The following is a 24357-nucleotide window of genomic DNA, read 5'->3' as shown; positions in this document are numbered from 1 at the left end:
GGCGTGGGGAGGTGAAGTCGCAGGTGCAGGAGGGCGGCGTGGGGAGGCCGTCCACGTGGGCCTAGAGCAGTGCTGGAGGGACTTTGGCTTTGACCGGAATGAGATGTGGAACCGTTGGTGAGTTCTGAGGTGTGGACTAGCAAGATCTGAAGTGTCTTTAGCAGGGTCGCTTGAGCCTGCTGTGTACAAGATGTGATGGGATGCAGTGGCGAGTGGGCCGGGGACGGGAGGAGGAGTGGCAGCCCAGGGAGAGGGACAGGAGGCTGTGTGGCAACCCAGGGTGAGGAGAGGACTGATGGGAGCGGGGGTGAGGGGCAGTCTGCTTCCGCATACTTCTCACAGTGTTAAGCCAGTGGTTGGACGAAGAGGCATGTTTGCGAGCTGGAGGCACTGGAGGCTCTTCAAAGCCTCAGAGGCCAGCTGCAGGAGGCAGCCCTGACCAAGGCCCCAGGGAAGAAAGCTCCTGTCCCTGCGGTTCCCCCCAGTCTGTGGTAACCTTATAGCTCCTTGCCCACCTTTGCCCACACCCTCTCTAGCCTGCTGGGTGCCTGTTCTGGGGGACACTCTTACTCCTCTGTGTGCCACAGGCTCTACCCACCCAGGGTGGATATCAGGAGATGGGCCCTGCTCCTGTAGGCTTGGCTGGGGTGGTGGTGCCAGGGTTGCTCCCACGTGTGAGCCCCGAGGCCTGCTTGGTACAGGCCCGAGGTGCTGCCTGAGGGGCTGCAGGGGCCATTTGGGCTGTACTTGAAAGGGTCACCGTGGCTCCCCAGTTTCCACCAGGCCAGGGTCCTCCCTGCACTTGGTGTGTGCACCTGCGGCCAGGCTGGGGTGCGGTTGCCCTGGTGCTTCTCTCTCCAGGGATGGGGGTGGTGAACCCCTTGTGGGAGACGGGCTGGTCTTCCCAGTTGCTTTCGAGGTCATGCTTGGAACTGTAACCTGGGACTGTCCTGGCCTCCTTGTGTCTCACTGGGCCTGGGTGTGAGAACTGTCTTGCCCGGGGCCCCTCAGAAGTGTGCAGCTGGCCTCCCTGGGCCCTGGCGCCGTTGCCTTGGTTCTCCTGCTGGCTTTCCGAGGAGAACTAACCGCGAGAGGGACCTTTCTGCAGGGAGGGCTCGTGGCTGGGCCTCCTGGCTGTGGGGTATCTGGGGGTGCTTGCAGCGGGGGAGGAAGGTGGTCCTCACAATGGCTGATTGGTGGGGCCCGGCTGCCACCCACCCCAGCCAGAGCTTACCTGCACCGTCTCTCTCCGCCTGCCTTTCTGCCCCCCAACCCTGGCCTCTTGCTGGGTGTCTGCCTGTCTCCCCTGTCTCTTGCTGGGTGTCTGCCTGTCCCTCCCTGTCCTGGCTCTTGGGCCCCCTCCTCTTTCTCTGTGGGAGTCACTGCTGCTCTTGTCTCTGTTCCCTTCTCTCTTTCTCTGAGCCTTTGCCTCTTTCTCTTTGCTACCCTTTCCCTACTCTTGTTGACCTGTCTGCTGTTTTCTCTGTCTCTGTATGTCTCTTGGCCCTCTCTCCACCTGTCCATCCGTTTGTCTCTGTCTCCCCCACTCTGCCCGTGCATCCCTTCTCGCTGCGCCCTTCTGGGCCCTTGCTCTCTGCTGCCTTCCTCCCCTGCCTTCGCTCCTGGCTCCTTCTCGGCCCCCAGGCACACCGCACAGCAGGAGACCAACAAGACCATCGCAGCCAGCGCCACCACCGTGAAGCAGATGGCCGAGCTGCTGCGCAGCTCCTGCCCGGTATGTTCCTGGGGTCTCAGGCTGGGAGGGAGGAGAGGAACGGACCCTTGTGCCTGTGATGGGAGCAGGGACGTCACACGAGGCAGGATACAGGGAGGCTGATATGTGTGGATGGACACAGACTGGCCTGGCACCCAACTTTACGTGGCTCCATGACTCAGAACCTGTGTTCAGTCATTCGGGTAGCAGCCGTGTGTCAACCACGTGCCGGGAGCTGGTGTGGCTGCCCGCACTCTTGCTCTCCTTGGCTTATGCAATAGTGGGGACAAGAGCACTCTAGGTCCTCCTGGCCAGGCCTTACTGGAAGCTGATGGCCCGCCATTGTTTGTTTCACCATCCTCTCCCCTTCCCTGCATCCCCTGCCCTTCTGCCGCATCCGCCACCCAAGACCACCTTCATGTACACCCTCCCTATCCCCTCACCCCCCCTGGTGCCTTACCAGACGCAGGGGCCTCAGGCCAGACATATGGCTGTGGCAGTGGCCATCACCATACCCACTGCCACAGCCGTCACCACTGTCCCAGCTCAGCTGCCCCAGGGCCGCTCCCTCCCTCATCTCTACCCTGTCCCCACTTCTTTTTTTTTTTTTTTTTTTTTGAGACGGAGTGTTGCTCTGTCTCCCAGGCTGGAGTACAGTGGCATGATCTCAGCTCACTGCAACTTCTGCCCCCTAGATTCAAGTGATTCTCATGCCTTGGCCTCCTGAGTACCTGAAAATACAGGCGCCCATCACCACGCCCAGCAAACTTTTGTGTTTTTAGTAGAGGTGGGGTTTCACCATGTTGCTCAGGCTAGTCTTGAACTCCCGGCCTCAAGTGATCCGCCCACCTTGGCCTCCCAAAGTGCTGGGATTACAGGCGTGAGCCACCACTCCTGGCCCTGTCCCCACTTCTAACCATCCCGACACCCTCCGCTCCACCACACCAGGTCAGGGCCCAGTCGCTGAAGATTGGAGGGTACTTGTCACAAAAGATTAAATGCTGCCAAACCCTACGATTTTACGGGGCAGGAGTGAGCAAGCTGCAGCCCGCTGGCCCGCACCTGCTTCATGCCGCACCTGCTTCATGCATACGGTGTGAGCTGCTGGCCATACCTGCTTCATGCTGCACCTGCTTCATGCGTACAGTGTGAGCTGCTGGCCGCACCTGCTTCATGCTGCACCTGCTTCATGCACGTGGTATGAGCCGCTGGCTGCACCCGCTTCATGCACGTGGTATGAGCCGCTGGCTGCACCCGCTTCATGCTGCACCTGCTTCATGTGTATGGTGTGAGCTGCTGGCTGCACTTGCTTCATGTGCACAGTGTGAGCCGCTGGCTGTACCTGCTTCATGCGTATAGTGTGAGCTGCTGGCCGCACCCGCTTCATGTGCACGGTGTGAGCTGCTGGCTGCACCTGCTTCATGTGCACAGTGTGAGCTGCTGGCTGTACCTGCTTCATGCATACAGTGTGAGCTGCTGGCTATACCTGCTTCATGTGCACGGTGTGAGCTGCTGGCTGTACCTACTTCATGCATACAGTGTGAGCTGCTGGCTATACCTGCTTCATGTACACGGTGTGAGCTGCTGGCTGTACCTGCTTCATGCATACGGTGTGAGCTGCTGGCTGTACCTGCTTCATGTGCACAGTGTGAGCCACTGGCTGTACCTGCTTCATGTGCACAGTGTGCGTGAGACGCTAACCTGCCCCTGCCGTAGGTGCTGCCCATAGCTGCTCTGACTGCCTTGGGAGGGCTGGGGTTGCAGATTCAACCTGCTGCAGAACCAGCAGCATGGATTAGTAGTCCTGCAGGGGAAACGCATGCCGCCTTCCCTGTGGAAAATACACGTGATGTGGACAGTGCTGTATTGGGTGTGGTCAGCAGTGAGAAGGAGCGGAGATATAGGCAGGCCACAGTGTGGTGGGGCTCAAAGACTGCATGCCCCCATGCAAGAAAACACACAGTGTGTGGTTCTGTTTGTGTGAAACATCCAGAAAATGCAATCTCTGGAGACCAAAAGTGGACGAGCGGTTGTCGGGGTTGGGAGCAGGAGTTGGTTTTGGGGTGCCTGCAGGCAGGCGCAGGGCCCGTTCTGGCGTGATGGGGAAGTTCTAAAACTGGGTTGTGGGGATGGCTGTACAACTAAGAGTTACTGAACTCGACACTTAAAAGCGGGTGAATTTTATCAGATCTCAATTATACAGTAATAAAACTTGTACTTAAAAAAGTAGAACTAGTTTAAAAGTTAGTTACACTAAAAAACCGTGTGACAGAGGCAGCAGCCCCCTGTCCAGTGATGGGGTGGCTGGAGTCTCCCTAAAGGCAGATGACAAGGAGCGCTGGGAGCTTTGTGCTGAGCGGCCTGGAGCCTCTCTGTGCACGGGCCACTCCTCATAGCCATGGCTGCCCTGTGGGGACCACTCTGTGGGGACTGGGTGCTGCCCTGGCCTGTGCCCTCGGGCGGTGATGTCAGCAGCATCATGGCCAGCACTGAGGCCTGTGTCTGACCTCTTCCTCTGTAGCTTTGTTCTTCATTCTCTGACTCAGGTGTGCCTGAGTCACTTACTCATTTACTCATTCATCCGAGAATACACGCTGGGCCCTCTTATGGGAGACGCTGGGCCCTCTTGCGGGAGGCACTGTGCTTACGTGAGATGCTGAGCAAGGCCCCACATGGTGGAGGGTTGCGATTCTGAGAGGTGTTTCTGTGGGGTGAGAGCAGGCTCGGGTGGTCCGCGCAGGCTCTTTCCTCATGAAGTGAATGGTTCCTTCACACGGCTTGGTGGGCGCAGTCAGTGCCTACCACATCTTTGACTTTGTGGGCCGTGGACACTTCGATGAGATGTAGTACCTTCGATCATGGGAAGAGGTCAAGGCTGTGATCGGCTGCTCCCAGTGCCCCTCGGTCATCAGAGGTTTACCCCAGACCAGCCCGCCTGAGCCTTGGCTCTCTCCAATCTTCTGATAGCCATGGGGTGGGTGCTGGAAGGAAGCTGTGGGTTCCTTGGTGCTCCTGCTGGTGGGTGGCGCCCATGGTGAGCCAGAGCAATGGAGCTGACCCCAGGGCTGCTTGTCTAGCCCCACCCCAGCTCAGTGCTTCTCCAGCTCCAGCTCTGGAGCAGGTGCCTGGTGGTGCTGAGGTGTGGTGGCAAACTTCCCAGCAGGAAGGAACTGGGGTTAGTGGACCCTGGAGGCCATGGGGAACCCAGGTACAGGCGAGATGCTGGGGAGGGGGATGGTTCTGGCAGTGACCCCGCCGCCTGTGTGACCACAGACAAGCAACTCGGGACTCAGGGCCACGGTGTCCTGCATTGTGGAAGGGGAGTCACAGACAAGCCACTCGGGACTCAGGGCTACCGTGTCCTGTGCTGTGGAAGGGGAGTCACAGACAAGCCACTCAGGACTCAGGACTCAGGGCCGCGGTGTCCTGTGCTGTGGAAGAGGAAGGAGTCACAGACAAGCCACTCGGGACTCAGGGCCGCCGTGTCCTGCGCTGTGGAAGGGGAGTCACAGTGCTTCTCGTGGAGGTGGTGCGGGGCCAGGTTTATGTGCCTTGAGTAGCTCCTGGCTCCAGCAGGTGGTGTTGACCCCTGCGCTGGATTTTGTGGTGATGGTGTCGCTGAGGACCCTGGGTGTACCTGTGGAGACAGCGGTGACACCGGGGGGATGTAGTTGATGGCGAGCCCCATTCTGTGTGTGGGAAGGTTGGACATCAGTGCGGGAGGAGGTGAGGGCGGTGGGGCCACTGGGGCAGGGCCAAACCTCCCATGTCATGCCAGCTGTGCCCTCTCTCTGCAGCAGGAGCGTCCTCAGCTGGACCGGCTGAAAACCCAGCTCTCAGATGCCATTCAGCGCTATGGAGTGGTGCAGAAGGTGAGGTGCAGGGGGTTGGCGGGGGCCTGCAGGCCAGGTAGGGTGGGCCTCGGTTCCCAGAGCACCCTCATGGCTGTCTTGTCCCTGTGGGCCTGGTGCAGCCCCATCCCCAAAGGCAGAGAAGCGGGTCATCCTTGCACACAGTTTCTCGGCAGCCAAGATCCAGACTGTGCCTCAGGGCTTGTGTCCTAGAGGACATTTACCCTCAAGAGCTGACCCACAGCAGCTCTGGGGAAGCAGGAAGAACAGGTCTCACCCGACTCTGACAGGTGAGGAAACGGGGGCCCAGAGAGCTCCCATGCGTGAACAGAGACCATCCAGCGACTCGCTGGCAGAGCTCAGCCCGGGCCCCGGCAGCCTCTTCTGGGAGTGGCAGGCGTGTTTTGCTGCACCATCGTCCAGAGCCCTGCGCTCAGCTGACCATTTCTTCTCTCTTCCCCACCTTTTTTGCTCTTCCTGTGTTTCTTCTCTTGCCCTTTTTACAACAGAAAATTGCGGAAAAGTCCAGAGCGCTGCTTCCCATGGCGCAGAGGGGCAGTAAACAGGTGGGTGCCAAGTAGTGACCATGGGTCAGTGACTGTTAGGGGACAACCCAGAATCCACTGCCATCTGTGCTCCATGGAAGGGCTGGGAGGGCCAGCGGCAGGGGTCTCATCTGAGGGGTGCCATGAGGCACAGCCTTGAAAACGTGAGCATTTTGACCTTTGGGCCCTGGCACAGTGCCTGACAAGGGCTCAGCTACCAAAGAATGACTGTGGATGGTTCCATGTGCTGGGCAGGACTCACTGGTCAGACCAACCCTCTTGCTGAGAGCCGCTGTAAAACCTGGGTTAAAACACACGCACACATGGCCGGGTGCAGTGGCTCATGCCTGTAATCCCAGTACTTGGGGAGGCCGAGGTGGGCAGATTACCTGAGGTCAGGAGTTCAAGACCAGCCTGGCCAACATGGAGAAACCCCATCTCTGCTAAAAATACAAAAATTAGCCAGGCATGGTGGCGAGCACCTGTAATCCCAGCTACATGGGCGGTTGAGGCAGGAGAATTGCTTGAACCCAGGAGGCAGGGCCGAGGTTCCAGTGAGTGGAGATCACACCACTGCACTCCAGCCTGGGTGACAGAGTGAGATTCTGTCTCAAAAACAAACACAAAAAAACCACAGGCACATGCACACAGAAAAATGCACACATAGATGCACACAGACATGTAGACACACAGATAAACACAGATAAACAGAGACACAGACATGCAGAGACATGCAGAGACAGAGAGAAATACAGACACAAATACAGACATACAGAGACACATGCAGATAAACACAGACGTGCAGAGATGCAGAGACGCAGATAAACACAGACGTGCAGACACATGCAGGTAAACATGCAGAGACACAGATAAACACAGATGCACAGAAATGCAGATAAACAGACACTCAGACACATGCAGAGAAACACCTAGAGACACAGATAAACATAGACACGCAGACACATAGATAAACATGGACATGCAGACACACATGCAGATAAACAGACACAGATAAACACAGACACACATGCAGATAAGCATATACATGCAGGGACAGATAAACATAGACATGCAGATACACAGATAAACACAGACACACAGATATGAAGAGACACAGATGAACACAGACATGCAGACACATATGCAGATAAACACACACAGAGGCACAGATACACACAGAGACACAGATAAACAGACACACAGAGACAAACAGACACACAGTCGCCCAGATAAACACAAACACGCAGACACGAAGAGACAGATAAACAGACACAAACAGACACGCACAGACACGAAGAGACACAGATACACAGACATGCAGAGACACATAAACATAGACCCACAGACACACAGATAGATGCAGACACACAGACACAAAGAGACACAGATAAACACAGGTGTGCAGAGACACATGCAGATAGACACAGACATGCAGACACACAGAGACACGCAGATAGACACAGACATGCAGACACACAGACAGACATGCAGACACACAGACAGACATGCAGACACACAGAGACACACAGATAGACACAGACGTACAGAGACACATGGATCCAACATGGGGGAAGCGTCAGAGCAGCCGGGAACCAGGCCTAGGGAGGCACATGTTCCCAGATCACTCAGGCTCGTCATCACTTCCTTCTCACCCCCAGGACATTTGCCAGCTTCTGTCTCAGCTTGTCAAGACTTACGAACAGCAGTGGTGGCTTATAGCTTTAGTGGTCTTACTGGGCTGGAGAGTCAAAAATTAGAGCTCGGAACCCTTAGGAATAAAACCCTGGAGCACAAGGGGATTGTAGCACTCAGGTTTTCCCCGTGAAGCAGGCTTTTGCTGATCCATATTCGCTGGTGTGTGCATGATGTGAGAGTCTAAGACGTCAAGCGACAAGTACTTTACAGGAAAAGCTGAACAGAAGTCAGAGTGCCCTCAGAGTACTAAGAAGATGAAAGTTGGATTGTAAGGCTCACCTAGGAGGAGGGATTCTTGTAAACACAAGTTCAGTTTGAGACCATGAGAGATGACGGTAAACCAGAAGTAGACCAGCCCTGACCAACCAAACCTAAAGCATAGCCTGGAATCATGTCTATGTGGTCTCTCCAAAGACAGAGGACAATTCCATCATCTAGAATCTCTGCAATTTTTTCATGCAGTGTTTGGGATTTAAGCCAAAGTCATTAGGCATCACAGGTACCAGGATCCAATGACTAAAGCCAAGGAAAAACAGGAAATAGAAACTGACCAACAGGTGATGCAGATAATCAAATGGTTGGTCGGACACTCAGCTTAAAATACCTACAGGTTGAGCATCCCTAACTTAAAACTCCAAAATCCAAAATCCTCCAAAATCAGAAACTTTTTGAGTGCCAACATGATGCACAAAGGAAATGCTCTTTAGAACATTTAGGTTTTTAGATTTTTGATGAGGAATGTTCATCCAATAAGTGCAATGCAGATATTCCAAAATCTGAAAAAAAAAAATCAAAAATCTGAAAACAAGTTCAAAATCTGAAACACTTCTGGTCCCAAGCATTCCGGATGAGTGACACTCAATCTGTTTTATTAACATGTGAAAGGAAATAGTAAATGGTATAGACTTTTACCAGAGAACTTACATTTTATTTTAAAAAGGGAGTTCTAGTATTGAACAATACCGTAACTAAAATTAAGAATTTAGTGGGTTAGCTAAATCTCCACATAGACAAGGCAGAAAAAAGGATTAGTGAATTAGAAGGCAGGGCATAAGAAAACTTACATTGAAACACAGAAGAAAAAATGATAGAAAATCTAAAGAATATAGAGTCCTAGATGAACAGGAGGGAGAGAGAATGGACAGAAATAATATTTGAAGAGGTAACCGCTGAGAGTTTCCCAAAACTGTCCAAATGCTTCAAGTCACAGATTCAAGAAGCTCTGTGAATAGATAAATTTCTCCTTTTAAAAAACCACCCTTGCTGGGCATGGTAGTTCACGCCTGTAATCCCAGCACTTTGGGAGGCCGAGGCGGGCAGATCACCTGAGGATGGGAGTTCAAGACCAGCCCGACCAACATGGCGAAACCTCGTCTCTACTAAAAGTACAAATTAGCTGGGCTTGGTGGCACATGCCTGTAATCCCAGCTACTCAGGAGGCTGAAGCAGGAGAATCACTTGAACCCGGAAGGCAGAAGTTGCGGTGAGCTGAGATTGTACCATTGCACTCCAGCCTGGGCAACAAGAGTGAAACTCCGTCTCAAATAAAAAACAAAACAAAACAAAAACCACCCTTGGGCAGGTGTGGTGGCTCATGCCTATGATCCCAGCATTTTGGGAGGCTGAGGCAGGTGGATCACTTGAGGTCAGGAGTGAGTCCAGCCTGACCAACATGGTGAAACCCCGTCTCTACTAAAAAATACAAAAATTAGGTGTGATGACAGGTGCCTGTTATCCCAGCTACTCAGGAGGCTGAGGCACGAGAATTGCTTGAACCTGGGCGATGGAGGTTGCAGTGAGCCGAGAGCGTGCCATTGCACTCCAGCCTGGGGGACAGAGCGAGAGCCTGTCTCAAAACAAACAGAGCGCCCTTGGTCATAGCATTATAAAAATTTGAAAACCAAAGACAAAAATAAAATCTTAGAAAAGCAGATTCAAACTAGAAAAAAAAAAATGTTAAGAGCACATTCAAGTCAGAGAAAAAAGTCACGTGATTTTTAAAGGGACAAGACTGACACCTGACTTTCTTAGAAGAAACGATGGAACCCAGAAGACAGTGGAAGTGTGCCTTCAAAAAGCTTGAGAAACATAACTAATCTCCAGCTGCACCCTGGGGAAGACATGCTTCAGAAATAAAGGCAAAGTGAAAACAGTTTTAGAGACACAAAGCGAGAGAACTCCTCGTCAACAGAACCCCCTCCACGTGGAAAAGGAGTGATCTCAGAGACAGCACGTCCCGGAGGAGGGATTGAGAGACACTGGAAACAGTTGATGTGGTCGTGCCCGGGTTAGTGTTGACCATGAAACGGTGATGATGAGGACTGGCGGGCTTCAGATACTGTCAGGTGTGTGCTATTGACGAAATGGCCCAGAAGACAGAAGGGAGGCAAATGGCGTTAAAGTGTCGTGATGTCCTCACATCATCAGAGAAGTAACATGCACGTTGAAGGCAGACTGAGCAAGCCAAGGATGAGTGCTGCGTTATGTAGTAATATATGCAATTGCTAAGGCAGAAATCAATGAAATACAAAACAGACATACAGTAGGAAAGTTAGCAAAGCCAAAAGAATTGGCTCTTTGAAAGGATTGTTAAATCCCTACAAGATTAATCAAGATACAAAGAGAAAACACAGATGACCAGTATCAGAATGAAAACGGGTAGATCATTACCAGTCCTACACATTAAAAAAAGAAAAACGTAGGGACGTTATAAACATCGATAAATTCGACAGCTTCGAGGAAACTTTTTTTTTAGAAAACTGTAATTTACCAAGAGGTACAGAAAGTCTGGGATGTTGAATATTTATTAAAAAATTAAATCCATAAATTAAAAATATCCCACAAAGAAAACTCTAGACCTCAATAGCTGTAGGGGTGAATTCAGTCCCGTATTTGAGCAGTAGCTAGCAGCAGTTCACACACACACACACACACACACACACACAGAATACGGCAGGGAGGAAACACACCTTGTCTGCCTCATGAGGCCCCAGTAGCTTGATTCCAGATTCTTACAAGGATCCCAGGAAGGAAAATAACATGCTAGTCTCTCTTATGAACATAGAGACAAAAATCCTAAATATTAGTAACTTCAATCAATCAACATGTAAAAGGATGATACATCATTATAAAGTGGGGTTGATTGTAGGGATGCAGGACTGATTTGCATTCAGAGTCTGGGTATGATTCACCACAGAATACAGAAGAAGTGAGGAAATCTGTGCAGGTTATTTCAACAGATAGGAAAAGCACTTGATACAATTCAACACTCAAGGAGGCTAGAAAAATCCTGGCAAACTAGGAATAGATAAGAATGCCTTTAATCTGCCAAAAGGTATCTTCAAAAACCCTACAGTTAACGTTATACTTACTGAGGAGATGTTAAAATCTTTTCTCCTAAGATAGAGGATAAAACGAGGTCATTTAGTACTATTGTTTCTGTTCCCCATTGTGCCAGAAGTCGTATCCAACGCTGTATGGCATGAAAAAAAAGTAGGATTGAGAAGAAACTGTTTCATAGACAGCACGATTATGTCCATGGGAAATCTGAACGCATCTGCAGCGTGCTGTTAGAATTCATCAGTGAATGCGGCAGGACAGGTCAACCGACAAGAAGACATTGTGTGTGCTGGCAAAAGACAGTTTGGAGAGGAAATTTAAAAACTGATGTCATAATTTATTACAATAAATTTCTTCAAAAAATTCTATGAAGAGCAGTTAAGGCCTCTACATTAAAAACTATGCCACATTACTGAGAGAAATGACAGATGACCTAAACCATGCAGGGATACTGTGTTTACGGAGATGTCAGCTCTCACCCAGTGGATCTGTAGGCTCAATATAATCCCAGTAAAGTTCCAGCAGGTTTTCAGTGTGTGTGTGTGTGTGTGTGTATGTGTGTGTGTGTGAACTGTCAAGCTGATTCCAAAATGTATGTGGAAATAGGAAAGACCCAAAATAGTGGAGGCAATTTTGAAGAACAACAAAAGAGATTTATACTATCAGGTATTGGAACACACTATAAAGCACAGAAATAAAAACAGTGTGGTGTTTGTGCGAGGCTAGACACACCAGCCCGTGGACACATCAGCCCGTGGGACGGAGTGAAGACCGGACACAGACCACAGATACGTGGCAGCTGGGTTTGCGGCCGAGGCGGACTGGCCTGCCACAGGAGGTGGGTGATTCATTCAGGGCTTGATACGGATCACTCAGATGTTCGAACTGGAAAAAAAGGACCCTTCACAAACAACTCTCCCTGTGCAGAAAGCACTTCCAGCCAGACCACAGACCCACGTGTGAAAGATAAGGCAGTAGCACATCCAGAAGACACCATGGGAGGCTCCATTGATGCCTTCATGGTGAGCAAGTATTTCTTACGTGGACGCACAAGTGCCGCCCACAAAGGAGAAGGTCGACACACTTTGTTAAAATTATACCCCAGTAAGAGAGTGCAGCCCACAGCACAGGGGAGGGTGTTTGCACAACATGTGTGAAAAGGACGTACATCCTTAATATATAAAGATACCTTACAGATCAACAAGGAAAGGGCAGACAACTCTGTTGAAAAACAATAAAAGGGCAGCAGCCTTCCACAGGCACCTCACAGAAGAAGATTCCAGGTGGCTCATAAGCCTGTGAACGTGTACTTGGCAACACGAGTTATCAGAAAAATGGCAAAGAAACCCATGGTGGTGTATCACCACACACCACACCCACACAAATAACTAGAGCAAACATGAGTGAGAACCCCTGCAAAAGCCGGCTGTGGGCCTGCGTGTAGGTCGTTACACCCTCATGCCTTACTGGTGGGGTGTGCCTCTGCATCACCACTTTGAACGCTGTTGGAAAATATCTGTCAAGTCCAGCATTTTCTTACCTAGGGTCTTGCAGTTCTGCCTAACAGACATGCATATCTGCGGGCCCTTCGTATCCATGAGTTTCACATCCGTGGATTCCACCAATCACAGACTGAAAATATTTTTAAAGAATGGCAGCTGTTCTGAACATGTACAGCCTCTTCTCTTCTTGTCATCGTTTCCGAAACAATACAGTAGAGCAACTATGCTATTTACTACACAGCATTTACATCATATTAAATATTATAGGCAACCTAGAGGTGATTTAAATATATGGGAGGATGTGCGTAGGTTGTATGAAAATACCAAGTCATTTTATATCAGGGACTTGCGCACCCACAGATTCTGGTGTCTGTGGGAGTCCTCGGCCACTCCGTGGAGACAGGACAACTGTGTGTGTTGACAGAAGTCTCGTGGGAGAATGCTCATAGCAGCACCCCATGCAGTGGTGCGACCTGGAACCCCGCCCAGTCTTCACCAGCACAGGGAAGCAGCACCTGCTGAATTCATGCCACCGGGGACTCCACAGCAACCAAAAGAGTGAACTGCGGTCACCACGCCCACTGCTGATGCCTCGGACATAATGCTGCGTCCAAGAAGCCTGAGACCCAAGGGGGTAGACTGTGGGATGCCATTTCTGTAGTGTTCAGAAGCAGCCCCACCAGTGGACAGTGTTAGAAGTCGGAGCTGGGTTCTCCTCTGTTGGGGGCGTGGGATGACAGGTGCTGGAGGGAGGCCTTGGGGGTCCTGGCCAGAGTCCTGTGTCTTGGCTGGGACGTATTTCCTTTGTAAGCAGTCATAGAGCTGTACTCTTTGCACCTGGCATTGAAACGTAGACGTATTGCCTTTTGGAAGAATTTTCTTTTAAAAAAGTGGGGAGTGGCCAGTAGTGCTTCTGAGAAATCACGGAAGGTTAGATTATTTCTAGGAAGTTGCCAACTATCAATGATGAGATGATATGCAACCCTGTTCAGCAAAAGGACTGTTGCCAAGTTAATGCTGGGCTGACGTAGGGGGACTTGGGGGCTGCTGCTCACAGGCTGGGTAGCCCTGGCAAGGGCGAGGGGCACTGGCTGCCTTCCCTGTCCCCTGCCTGTCTCCCCTGGGTGTGGGGTGGGCAGCTCAGCCTGTCTGGAGTTGGAGATCCTGGCTGTGGTCAGTAGTTACCAGCTGGGTCGAGGGTCAGTCTCAAACCCAGCTTGGGCTCAACCAGTGAGCAGCACCCCAGTCCCTGGGACAGCGTCAGGGGAACGACCCCAGTGGCAGATCATGCTCTGTCTCTGCCGTCACCGGCCACCTCAGCCTCCATTTCCGCCAGGACTTTGTGTGTCCCCAGCCCGGCTGCAGAAGTGAAGATGTGCTTCACTCACTGGCTGGCTGGAATTTCCTCAGACACACCTACCTGCCTGGGGTGAAAGGCTGGGGGTCACCCCTTGTCTCTGGGTCCAGTTCCCTTTGATTTAACGTGGGACTAGGGGAAGCATTGCAACAGCCATGTCCGTCCTGACATTCTGGGCTTTGCCTCCGGAGACTCCACCAGCTACACGTTAAAAAAAGAAAAGTGTAGGAACTTTATAAACATCGATAAATTTGACGTTGTAAACGTCGATAGAGTCTGTTGCTGCTTGGAGGAAGCAATGAACTACCTGGGGTTCCTGAAAAGACACCGCGGCCCCCCGTGTGAGCGCCTCTCGCCCTGGCCCCTGCCCTCCCTTGGTTCGGAGTGCATGAGAAAGTGGTCTACTTCCCAGAGCCTCGGAGAGCCCTGGGCGCCGGCCTCGGGTCCCTGCTTTCTGAATGCCAGCAGAGCAGTCTCTTCCCACGGGAAACCGCGTGCGCCCTGTCTCCAGCACTCACGTTAGAGCGTGTCTTCCCTGCTTGTCGGAACAGGGACCCAGGCCCTGAGCCCTGTGGGGAGGAGAAAGCCTCCTTTGTGTGTCTGCCTCTTGAGCTGGAAAACTATCCCAGGGCCGTCCCCTCTGCGCTGGCCCCAGCACCTTGCCAGCAAATCCCTAATCCCAGCCTCGGAGCTCAAGACCCAAATTGGGCCTTTGTGCGGAGAATAAAGGAGCGCTTTGTGAGCCTTTCAGGAGGAGGCCGCGGAGGGACCCGGGCATCTAAGGCATCTCTTCCTCCCCTGGCTTTTGTCCTGCACCGCTGGGGAGAGCAGCACCGGGTCCCCGATCCTCCCGCTGCAGAGGTGAGGGAGACCGAGCACCTGTGGGGTCTCCTCTGGCTCGCATCCCAGCCCGGCCGCCTTCCTGGGCATCCACACGGCTTGCACCCCAGCCCTGCCGCCTTCCTGGGCATCCACGTGGCTCGCATCCCAGCCCGGCTGCCTTCCTGGGCGTCCACATGGAGCCCCGTTTGCACCCCCCTCCCACCCCTGCACCCTCCCCATCCTTCCGAGCTTCCTCCTCCTCCACATGTGGGAGGTGGCAGCAATCCCAAGGCACAGATCCAAGGCAGGTGTCCATGGGTGCCCAGCACCCTCTGCCCGCAGCTCCTGGGGAGCTGTCATTGAAACCCCCAAGTCCAGGGAACGTCTCACAGAACGTCCCGTGGTGCCTTCTCCACCCAGGCGTCTCACCGGCCCGCATTAGCTGGCCTAGAGGGTTTCATCGTAGGAGGGACCACATTTCCTCCGGCCCCCTCGCCTGCGGCTGTTTGCTGTGAGGGCCGAGGGCATGCCCCTGCATCTCCATCCCCGGACACCGCAGCTGGGCTGCCCCAGGGACCTCTTAGCTCAACAGGTTACTATGTTTACCTGGGGCCTTTGACTTTACCCAGGCCATGGGATCCCAGTCAGTGGGGCTGCTGTAGAGCCTGTCACTGTGGGCAGGCGGGAGGCTGTGCCCAACCCCCATGCCACTCTCCGGGCGCGCGTATGACCGTGTCCCCCTGGGGGGAGCAAGCATCTCTACCCTGTAGCTCACAGCATTTGGGAGAAGCACAGCTCAACCTGGTTTCCCACCTGAGTCAGAGTGTGGCATCTTGTGGCACCTCTGCTGTATGCTGCGGCCTCACGTGCTTCACCTCGAGCTCTCTGGGCGACACTAGGATGTGGTGAGGTCAGCTCCATTCCCTGGAAGTGAAGCTGGAGGCTCAGGGAAGCTGAGGACCCTCCCCAGGCCCCCAGGAAGTGAGGGGTGGTGTTCCTGAGCCCTCGCACCTCGGGAGAGCCTCGTGCTCAGGGGCTCCTGGTGGAGTGAGGCGCGTGCCTGCTGTGCTCTGCAGCCGTGAGGGGTCAGACCGTGTGGGTGGAGCTTGAGGGGCATAGACCACGGGGCTGTGAGTGCCACTGTCGCCATTCTACAGATGTAGAGAAGTGCATGGCATGCCTGGGGCCTCACAGCTGGCACCAGTGCTGGGGCCGGAACCTGAGCCCAGGCTCTTTATGCAAGTACCCCGGAAGCCTAGGGGCTGGAGCCGTAGGAAGGAGGCGTTGGGGTTGCTGGGCTTGGCGCGAGGCCAGCGCCTCCCTGGGCTCCCACCGCCAGGCACTGCTCACTTCCTCCCGCCCACTCCAGGAAGGGGAGGTGATAATTACCACCTTGGACGAGTTGCGCTTGTCAACAGATTTTTTAGATCTTTTATTTTATATTCATCTATCCACGTATTTGTTTATTTAAAGGCCTGTGCTAGCATTTACCCGTGTCAGGGTGGTGTGTAGGATGAAGTTGGCTTGGGAAGGAGAACCTGCCTAGGGCAGCCTCACCATCCCACCTGCAGGATGTGGACAAGCTGCCCCTTTAGACGAGGGTGGCCATGCCCACCCTGGAGGGGCCTGAGGAAATGGGAGAAAGGAAGTAGCACCTACCCTCATGCTGCATCCCTCCAGAGGTGGCCGGTGCTGTGGCTGTTGGTCCTGTTGTCTCCAGTCTCGTGCCGCGTCCCTCCGGGGGTGCTGGGGCTGCTGTTCCTGTTGTCGTCAGCCGTCTCAGGCAGAACTGTGGGGACTAGTGAGGAGCCCCGCCGTCCCGTCCCGGGTGCAGTCGCACCAGCATAGCCCTCCTAGCCTCGCGCCCACCTGGGGTGGCTTCTGCTAGAAATGCAATGAAGTGCTTGTTTGTGGATCCGCTGGTTCGGTGCCCAGCCGGGGTCCCTCTCTCCATACTTGGTTGTTACCTGTGCATCTGCTCCAGCCCCAGTCCCCACGGTTCTCGGGCCTCAGGAGGTGGGGATGCTTCACCGGGCCCTGGACATAAATGTGACCTAGTCTGGGCGGTTGTTGGGAGCAGCACCTGCTGGGAAGCCAGGCGGGGCTAGTGACTGCTCCAGAGGAGGTGAGCACCCCCTCTCCCCTGCGAGAAACCTCCCCAGGAGCGCTCACGGCACTTCCTCTGGCTTGGGGTCTCTGCACGTGCCCACCCTGAGCTGCACGGCCTGGTGAGGTGGCTTTCAGTTTGGGAAAGGGCAGAAGATGAGCAAGTCTCAGCCTCTGTAGCTTCCTTGCAGGGTGACTGAGGTTATAGTCCCCGAGCACGGGGGAGCCGACAGAGCTGGTCCCGTGAGCCAGGCTGCCCTGCAACCCATGTCCCCAGATGCCCACACACACGAGAGGGGCATGGCAAGAGCTCTGGACGTGAGTGGGATGGGTTGGGGCGGCAGCTGTACCCCTGCGGCCCTCCATGCCTAGCACTGACAGAGGATTCTTCACCATGCCTTGCCTCCTGGCCTGCATGGCCGGCTGCTCTTGGTGGACAGTGCTGTCCCTAGGCACGGTGGAGGCCAGCGGGGTCCAGTGGGGAGAGATGAAGCAGAGAGGCTGCCTGCACCGCACAGGTCTAGCCTGGATTCCCATTCCCAGTCAGTTCCACTCATTGTACCCAGATCTCATGCCTAGGATGACACCTAGGCAGGGCCCTGTGCCCTCAGAGGCTAGGAACTGGCAAAGCTGTCCACACTGCCTGAGGGCCCTGATGAGCAGAGGTGCAGTCTGGCTGGGACCCCATACTTAGCGGGGGCCTTTCCCAGACCTGGGAGGGGACCTTGATTGTGTCCTGGACCCACAGAGGGCTGGGGAGACATGGGTGGGGACAGGCAAGGGAGGGGGCCTGTGACTGAGTCCCAGGCTCTGGTGTGAGCTGGGCGGCCCCATCCTGAGTGTCCTGTCCCATCAGGGGCTCCGATCCAGGCCCAGCCACTGTGCTCCCTGCCTCACTGCCACAGAAGGCCCAGAGGCATCAGGACAGGCGCAGTCCTGCCTCTGTCAGATCCTCCTCTCCAGACACGTGGTGACGCCCACTGGGCCAAGAACAGCGGCCGGGCGAGTCAGCTGGGAGAGCGCCTGCCTGGGCAGGGAGGGTGGTCCCGGGATTTGTGTCGGGGAGCGTGTGTGGGCACAGCATGTGTGAAGCTGAGGGGAAGCTGGATCTGGGGGCGGGGCCAAGTCCGCCATGGGTCTGCTCCTGAGGGCTGCAGGAGGCAGCAGCCTGGTCAGGTTAGCTGAATTGCCCCTTCGCTGCAGAGTGGCTTAGGTGGCTGTGAACTCCCTGAGTCTCCCGGATGGTGAGTGGGAGGGTCATTATGGTGCCTCAGGAGCATGAGGAGCAAGTAAAGGTAGCGTGGCGTCAGTGGGCCTGGCACACGTGGCCCTGTTCGTTGTCAGCCGCCCCCACCGCTGTTACCTTGTCCTTGGGCTCACCGAACCTTGATGTATGTCTGAGAGCAGGCGCTGCTGCAGAGCCCCACGGGCTCGCCCTGATTGAGCACAGCGCCAGCTCCCCGCCTTGCTCTTCCTCAGTGTACTCGGCTGTTGTGAAGGCCCCAGCTTCTCCCTGCAGGGTTTCCAGGAAGATCGGGGGCGTGGCTGAGTGGAGCAGGTGTTTGTGGTGAGACCTGGCCTGACCAGGCCGCCGCCTTGGTTTTCTGCTCTGCTCATTCTCGGTTCCTTTTCCTGTCTGCCTTTTTCCCTCTCACACACACAATGTCACATGGTCACACATCCCACAATCACACAGGCACTCTCAGTCACACACACAGCTTCCTAAGGTGAAGGCAGCGCCGCTGGCATGGGTAGGGCAGGTGGGGGGCACTGCGGCCTCTTGACGGGAGGGGAAGGAAGGGCTGTGGGGTGGGATTGCCACTATTGTCGCGTTTTCAGTTCAGTGTGAACGTGTGCACTGGGAGGTGGCGGCTGCAGCATGGACCCTTCCTGCCTCCTGCCCGCCCTCCCCTCTGCCAGGTGCTCCCAGGCCCCTACACCTCCACCTGGGACCTGACGCGGGGGACTGATGACACCAGGGACTGACGTCTGCAGTCTTTCCCAGGTGACCGGCGCCAGGGAGGCCCAGATTGATGCCCAGTGACAGGCTCATGGCCGTAGAAGGCCCCCACCTCAGACCTAGCGTCCCCTCAGAGAGCACCATTTTGTTGAATTTCAAAATGAGGCAAATAAATTAACAAGGAATGAAAACAAATTCCAAAAACCTCTCAGGTTTGCTCCCCACGGCTGTCACGGGAGGGCAGGTTCCTGTGGGTTCCTGCGGGTGCATCTGTGCCCTGCCTGCAGTCCCACCTTATCTCTGAGCCCCGCGCTGCAGCCTCTGCCCCTGGCTCGGGAACTGGCTCCTTGATGGGGCCTGCGTTGGGCTCACAGCCCCCAAAATGAAGAGGTAGAATTTGTGTTTATGTGCATAGGGGCACTTTTCTGGGGGTCCACAAAGGGGCCTGTGATCCCCAAAAGCTGGGAACACGAGGTAGACTGTGTGCTCTCTGAGGTCAGGGCCACGTTTTGCTCTCCTGTCCTCTCTCTGGCCAAGGAGAGGGTAGCCCTGGCTTGGCATGGGGGTCATAGGGCTCACAAGCTCTCCCTGCAGACAGGCCTGGGATGATCAGAGTTGGGGGCATGTGCCAAAAGGTGGGAACCAGTGTCCACTCGCCTGTGACCCTGGCCCACTGCTCACAGTAGCCCCAGCTCCTCTCCTGCCCCCACAGTGTGCACGGCGCTGCCCAGAGCTCTGGGAGCCCGCAACTCCCAGAGGTGTGGGAGGCCAGGGCCTAGCATCTGTAGCCTCATCTCATCTGGAGACAGAGCTGAGTGGCCTGCTCGGAGCCATGGGAAGACTTGGCCTTGGGGCGTGGTGGTAATGGGGGATATCAGTACTGACAAGGTCTGGGCCTGGGGCGTGGTGGTAATGGGGTGAGGAGGTCAGTACTGACAAGGTCTGGGCCTGGGGCGTGGTGGTAATTGTACGGGAGGGATCAGTGCTAACAAGGTCTGTCTGTCATCAGCAGAGTCCCCAGGCCCCGTTTGCCGAGCTGGCTGATGATGAGAAGATCTTTAATGGGAGTGACAACATGTGGCAGGGCCAGGAGCAAGCGCTGCTCCCGGACATCACTGAGGAGGACCTGGAGGCCATCCGACTGCGAGAGGAGGCCATCCTGCAGATGGAGGTGAGGCTGGCGTGGGCAAGCGTGCTCACTCTCCATGCTCCACATGTGGAGGCCAGGGACCAGGGGAGCCCAGGTGCCAGCCCTGCTGCACCATTGCTTACCCTCGGCCTGGTGGCGCTGGAACTAGGCCTCCATGGCCTTGCCCATTCTAACCACCTCGCTCTGGTCATCTGGTCCAATAAGGGAGAGATGGGAGTCTGGGAACCCCATCCCCATTCCCTCCTTCCTGGGTTTCCCTCACAGGGCACAGCCCTCTGGCCAGGAGCCAGGATATATGCTGGGATAGCCTCTCAGTCACCATGGTCATTTCCTTTGCTGTGTGGTTTGACTTCCAGGAGGCTGTTTAGCTCTAATGAAGATGATTTGGTGCTTAATGCAGTTCCCAGTAACTTTTTTTGAAAGGTTGAATAGATTGCTCAGAACTGAACCTGCAATTTGGTGGTACTACCAGCAGGTGGTGGGGTGTGCTGTCAGGGTGCAACTGTAGGGTGTGGACATTGGATGCTGATTATTCTTCATTTCTTTAAAGTTTACACATGTATAATACCTACTGCCAAATGTATCTCTAGCCCATGGTTAATCTCCTTGAGACAGTTGCTAAAAGAGAGTATCCCAAGAGGCACCTGAGTCTGGGCCTGCATGTGTGCACGTGTGTGTGCGCATGTGTTCGTGCATGTGTGTACGTGAGTGCATGCATGTGAGTGTGTGATGCACGTGAGTGCATGTGTGTGTGTGCATGCATGTGTGAATGTGTATGCATGCATGTATGAGTACATGCATGTGTGAGTGTGTGTGTGTGTATATGCGTGTATTGTGCATGTGTGTATGCTTGTATGTGTGCGAATGTGTGTGTGCATGTATGAGTGCATGCATGTGTGAATGCGTGTGTGCATGCATGTATTGTGCATGCATGTGTGTGTGTGTGTGTGTGCATGCACGTGTGAGTGAGCCTCTTCTCCCTTGATGCCTGAGTGTACATAGAACACATCAGTCAGGCAGCGTGGTGGGGACACGCTCTGTTGGCAGTGGGATCCGAGCCTCTGTGTGTGACCTTGAACATCCTTCCCTTCTTCTGGCCCCCTCATTTGCAGAAGGTGCTAGGACCTGCCCACTCTGAAGCTCCCAGGGGCTGGGTTTCCGGAGCAAATGTCTGCCTAAGAGCTGACTCTTCTAGAAAAGTGGAGGCCTGGCAGTAAGTCAGCTAAGTCACTGGGTTAGGACCTGTGGCTAGTTCTGCTCTCTCAGGAAGCAGGCGATCCACTCTCAAGGGAAGGGAATACCCCATAGTGCTGGGGCTCAGTCCCCTTCTCCCTTGCCCCTTACTTCTGTGGCCCGCCACCTCCCTGCCTCTGCTGTGGCAACCCCCTACTTTGGCCTGGTGGAGGAGCGCCCATTTCTCAAGACCTGTGTTTGGGGCCCCCGCCACCTCTGTGAGGTGTCCTCCCCTTTACCCTTTCCTGTCCTCGGGCTCCCCAGAGAGGAAGGCGCCAGCTCTGGGCCTGTGGCCCTGGCAGGAGGCTGCTTTGGGGGCTTCTCTCTGGGGCTGAACGAGCCCTTTGCTGCTGCTGAGATGCTCCAGAGAACCACCTCAAGCACAGAGATGGTTTCCATCCCTCTCTGCTGGTGCAGCGAGGCCCACTGTTCCCAGGGAAGCAGAGAAACGGGCGCTCAGGCCCTCTTCCAGGAGCACTACCCCGAAGGCTTCACATCCAGAGAGGCAGATGGACCTGCTTCCCCTTTGCACTGGAATCAGATCCTCCTGGGAAGGTCCAGCCTCAGCCCTCCCTGTGGGGCATAGAGTGGCGTGAGGAGAGAGGAGGCGCTGCTTGTTGGTTAAGTCCAGGGAGTGGAGGCCGCTCACAGAAGCTCATTCTGCCAGAGCCCAAACCCCCACACAGGGCTGCGGGCGTGAGGAGGCCTTTAGAGGGCAGCATCCCGAGAGAGGCGTGGCTCCTGCACAGCGGGACTGGCCCACCTCCAGCCTCCTGGTGCTCACTCCGCAGCATTCCCGTGTGGCGCCTTTACCCAAGGGGCTGGCTTCTCCCTGTCCTGGCCTGGGAGTCCTGCTCCCAGGGCCTGGTGAGGGCTCGTGCCGGTGCAGCCACCCCAGGATGGGGTTCAGAGGAGTGGAGGCTGGGGCTGGCTGCCCCTCCTGCGATCCTCTGTGTGAGGGCCTGTCCATCCAGCAGTCCTGGCCCCGGGTTCCCTCTGGCGCTCTGTGTGGTGAGTGTGGGCCAAGCAGCGGCCTTTCCTGGGGCAAGGGCGCCCCATGTGGAGGCCACTGCAGTCGTCCAGCTCAGAGATGGAGAGGCCTGGGTCAGGGCGGGAGAGAAGCTGGTGCTCTGGGCTAAACTGAATTCACTCAAGGGCCTGGGCTTGTGTCTAGACCAGAGGACCCAGGTGGCCTGGGCTTTGCCTGTGGCCCTCGGGGCCCCTCACAGCGCAGCACTGTGCGGAGGGTGGGTAGCCGGGGGGGACTAGGAGTGGTGCGGAGTGGGAAGGCCCCATGGCCAGCCTGGCCCTCCCAGCCTCAGTTTTTTTGTCTGCAGCATGGGGGTGACACAGCGGATGTGCATCCTCGTGCCAGCAAACAGCAGGCGCAGGACAGAGGGTGACGGGGTGGGAGTCGTTCTTGGAAGGCATTGGCAGATCTCACTGCATCACTCCCTCCCTTTGGTCTCTGAAAACGGGAAAAACAAAACGCAAATTGTCATTAGGCTTTAGGAAGCCCTCCCCCGGGTCTGCGGCAGGTCCCGGTGACAGGAGCTCCAGCGTGATGCGTGAGAGGCTGTGACGCAGCGGAGGTCCCACGTGCCAGGCCCTGCAGGCCCGATTGCTCTGGGGCCATCTTTGCAGCCTGCACAGGGCTCGGGGGGTGGGCGGCAGAGTTTTGTGGAACTGTGTTACGCACCTCGGCTCCTGCAGCCCTTTCCTGTGGAAGCTGGCACCCTCGTCCCCTCAACTCTCCTCCCACATTCACTGGGGGCTTGGGGATTTGCAAGATATTATAGGTTCAGAAGTCCCCTAGGGCAGACTTGGGGTCTGAGAGAGAGCCCCCTTCGTGGCCAGCCCTCAATGACTAGGTGGCTAGTGGGGTTGTGAACACGTGGGGCAGCTGAGGCCCAGGGAGGGGAAGCGGTGTCACAGCAGTGGGCCAGTGTTGCGCGATTGCTGGTGCCCGCCCTCCGCCTTGCTCCTGCTTTCCTTGAGCATCGGCGGCTCCTGTCAGGCAGGATGCGGATCGGGGTTGTGTTGGGGGCTCCTGTCCACCGGGACAGATGGCCCCGCCCAGCATCCGTTTCCTTTGTCCTCCTCCCAGCACCGTCCTTGGGACAAAATAAAGGGCCAGGCTGGGGACATGCTGTCCAGACTTTAGGCCTGTGTCCACTCACTGGCTGGGTGACCTTGAACTCTGATTGGCCTCGGTCGTTTCATCTGTGAAGTGGGCAGGTGGAAGGACGCTCTCTGTCCTCAGGGACTTGCCAGCTGGGACAGCCCGTGTGGCCGTAGGCAGAGTGTAGCCAGCTGGGACGGCGTAGGCAGAGTGTAGCAGGCACTGTGGGATGTCCGCGGGCCCTGCGGAGGTGACAGCCCGTCAGAGGACCCATAGGGTGCCGTGTGGCTGGCTTGAGAGGCCCGGAAGTGACTGGGCAGGAGACAGTGGAGAGTGGGCCAGCCTCAGTTCTGGGCAGTGACCTTGGCACTGTGGCCCCCCCAGGCCTGGTGCCATCGGATTCTGAGTTAGGGTGTCCTGCCCCATCCTGGGGAGCCTGTCAGGACCGCCGAGACTCACCCTGAGGACCCCTGCTGGCTTCCATGTGCCCCTGAGCACCCTGCCCCTTTCTGAGCATTGTGGCTTCCATGGCGTGCCCTCCTCAGGGAGACCCTCCGTACTGCCCTCCACTGTCCTAGCTCCCTGTCCGCCTCCCACGGGGAGTCTCTGGTTGGTCCCTGCCCCGACAGATGGTGAGCGGCCCTTGCCTGCCTGGGGTCAGCCCCATACCCAGAGCCTGGAGTAGTGCGCTCCACAGCAACTTGCCGGTACTTGTGGAACCAGCGTGTCAAACTGGTCAGTGCCTGCAAAGACAGTGACTGCCCTTCCCCCCCAGTGACCACGTCCCTCCCCCATGACAGTGACCACCTCCCTCCCCCATGACAGTGACCATCCCTTCCCCATGACAGTGACCACCTCCCTCCGCCATGACGATGACCATCCCTCCCCCACAGTGACCACCTCCCTCCCCCATGACAATGACCATCCCTCCCTCCCCCACAACAGTGACCACCTCCCTCCC

The 24357-nt window shown here is 55.5% G+C and overlaps 1 protein-coding gene and 1 long non-coding RNA gene across 19 annotated transcripts in view; one reads left to right on the top strand and one right to left on the bottom strand.

The window, feature by feature from the left end:
* The window catches only part of TSNARE1 (t-SNARE domain containing 1), a 133199-nt gene that overhangs the window by 83095 nt on the left and 25747 nt on the right, over window positions 1–24357 (top strand). For 15 of the 18 annotated variants that reach the window (XR_002734904.3, XM_023228069.3, XM_023228076.3 and 12 more), the window contains 4 exons: window positions 1645–1735; window positions 5512–5586; window positions 6075–6131; window positions 19901–20062. Coding sequence is in view for 17 of the 18 variants with exons in the window: in XM_023228069.3 (XP_023083837.2) it covers window positions 1645–1735; window positions 5512–5586; window positions 6075–6131; window positions 19901–20062 (385 nt within the window). In the remaining variant the exon portion in view is untranslated. The remainder of the gene's footprint in view (window positions 1–1644; window positions 1736–5511; window positions 5587–6074; window positions 6132–19900; window positions 20063–24357) is intronic. The other 3 variants (XM_023228064.3, XM_023228082.3, XM_023228065.3) reach the window with 2 other exon arrangements.
* Window positions 15641–18412, bottom strand: LOC111553343. Its single transcript, XR_002734905.2, has 3 exons — window positions 18295–18412; window positions 16485–16908; window positions 15641–15749 (listed from the first exon to the last, which is right to left on the bottom strand). It is a non-coding gene; the product is annotated as an uncharacterized LOC111553343 (long non-coding RNA).

Source organism: Piliocolobus tephrosceles, chromosome 7 (genome assembly GCF_002776525.5).
Source record: "Piliocolobus tephrosceles isolate RC106 chromosome 7, ASM277652v3, whole genome shotgun sequence".
NCBI classification, from domain to species: Eukaryota; Metazoa; Chordata; class Mammalia; order Primates; family Cercopithecidae; genus Piliocolobus; species Piliocolobus tephrosceles.
Note: the sequence above shows the minus strand (reverse complement) of the source record. Positions and strands in the feature narration are given on the sequence as shown.